Raw genomic sequence first — 1,782 nt, 5'->3', positions numbered from 1 at the left:
CATGTAATCTGTTGTCAATACATGTTAGCCTTTCACTTACCTCTCAAATTCTACCCGGGCAAGAAAGATTTATTAAGACTAGAAAAATAATTACTTGCCTTACTTTCCATTGTAATTACATTTCTAGAGATTTTAAAATTTCACATTTATATGTTCTTCAGTGAGATCATGAACATTAGATAGGTTTCTCAAAAGTTTAGAAGTTTTAAGGAACACCATGGTCTCCTAAAATGTATTCCTTGGTGTCTGCTTCAGAGATTCATGAGTCTGACATCGCTTGACCTTTCTAAATATGTTAATGTACAAATAGGAACATATCAACTCTTTCAGAAACTGATATAGGTCCTTCTTAAGCTTAGTGTCTTTATTCTTAGCAATTACCCTTCTTCTTCCAACAGAACCTGATCTTCCTTTTCCTGAAACTAAGGGGGAATTTGAAAAACAAATGCAGAATCTCCCAATCAACAATTTCTCTTCGTGACCACACTGGGAATTTATGCCTACATCCATGACAGCAGAGAACTGGACAAGAGTAAGTGAGTTTATCCTCCTGAGCTTCTCTTCCTTACCCACCGAAATACAGTCACTGCTCTTCCTGACATTTCTAACCATCTACTTGGTCACTCTCATGGGAAACAGCCTCATCATTCTGGTGACCTTGGCCGACCCCATGCTGCATAGTCCCATGTACTTCTTCCTCAGAAATTTGTCCTTCTTGGAGATTGGCTTCAACTTAGTCATTGTGCCCAAAATGCTGGGGACCCTCATTGCCCAGGACACAACCATCTCCTTCACTGGCTGTGCCGCTCAGATGTATTTCTTCTTCTTTTTTGGGGTGGCTGAATGTTTCCTTCTGGCCACCATGGCATATGATCGCTATGTAGCCATCTGCAGTCCCTTGCACTACCCAGTCCTCATGAACCAAAGGACACGTGCCAAACTGGCTGCTGCCTCCTGGTTTCCAGGCTTTCCTGTGGCTACCATCCAGACCACGTGGCTCTTCAGCTTTCCATTCTGTGCCACCAACAAGGTGAACCACTTCTTCTGTGACAGCCCACCTGTGCTGAGGCTGGTCTGTGCAGACACAGCACAGTTTGAGATCTATGCCATTGTGGGGACCATTCTGGTCGTCATGATTCCCTGCTTGCTGATCTTATGTTCCTACACTCGCATTGCTGCTGCCATCCTCAAGATTCCATCAGCTAAAGGGAAGCACAAAGCCTTCTCTACCTGCTCCTCCCACCTCCTTGTTGTCTCCCTTTTCTATGTATCTTCAAGCCTCACCTACTTCCGGCCCAAATCAAATAATTCTCCTGAGAGCAAGAAATTGTTATCATTGTCCTACACTGTTGTGACTCCCATGTTGAACCCCATCATCTACAGCCTGAGAAATAATGAGGTGAAGAATGCCCTGAGCAGGACCTTCCACAAGGCCCTAGCTCTCAGAAGCCATATCCTATAGACATTATGATATAAGAGTAAAGTTCATTAAATGGAGCACAATCAATCTCACATTTGAGTTTCCTCTCTGCCACTTTTTACATGTCCATTGGAATGAAATTCAATTCCTGAAATGGCTTTTGGATAGCTCAGTAAAGAGGAAGGAATACAGAAGTATTTTAGATGTCTTATTGCCACCTGCAAAAGCTTCTCTGCCTACCCATCATCAACTGTTTTTTTTTTTCTTATTGGTAGTGTTGGTCTTTCAACACTTGTGTGGCCAAGTATTTTCAGATATTCATATTCCTGTGTAACATACATTTTGGATAGTATGAAACTGCT

The 1,782-nt window shown here is 42.4% G+C and overlaps 1 protein-coding gene across 1 annotated transcript; it reads left to right on the top strand.

Moving 5' to 3' along the window:
- The first annotated feature begins 508 nt into the window (after positions 1-508).
- Positions 509-1,462, top strand: LOC101976234 (olfactory receptor 10A5). The gene has a single exon (XM_005341068.2). The coding sequence runs from the start codon at positions 509-511 to the stop codon at positions 1,460-1,462; it is 954 nt and encodes a 317-aa protein (XP_005341125.2).
- The last annotated feature ends 320 nt before the right edge of the window (positions 1,463-1,782 follow it).

The sequence above is a fragment of the Ictidomys tridecemlineatus genome, chromosome 4 (genome assembly GCF_052094955.1).
Source record: "Ictidomys tridecemlineatus isolate mIctTri1 chromosome 4, mIctTri1.hap1, whole genome shotgun sequence".
NCBI classification, from domain to species: domain Eukaryota; kingdom Metazoa; phylum Chordata; class Mammalia; order Rodentia; family Sciuridae; genus Ictidomys; species Ictidomys tridecemlineatus.
The sequence above is the reverse complement of the archived record's forward strand: the minus strand, read 5'-3'. Positions and strand labels throughout refer to the sequence as shown.

Coding starts and splice junctions, on each gene's coding strand:
- LOC101976234 (XM_005341068.2), top strand. CDS start 509: ATGACAGCAGAGAACTGGACAAGAGTAAGTGAGTTTATCCTCCTGAGC.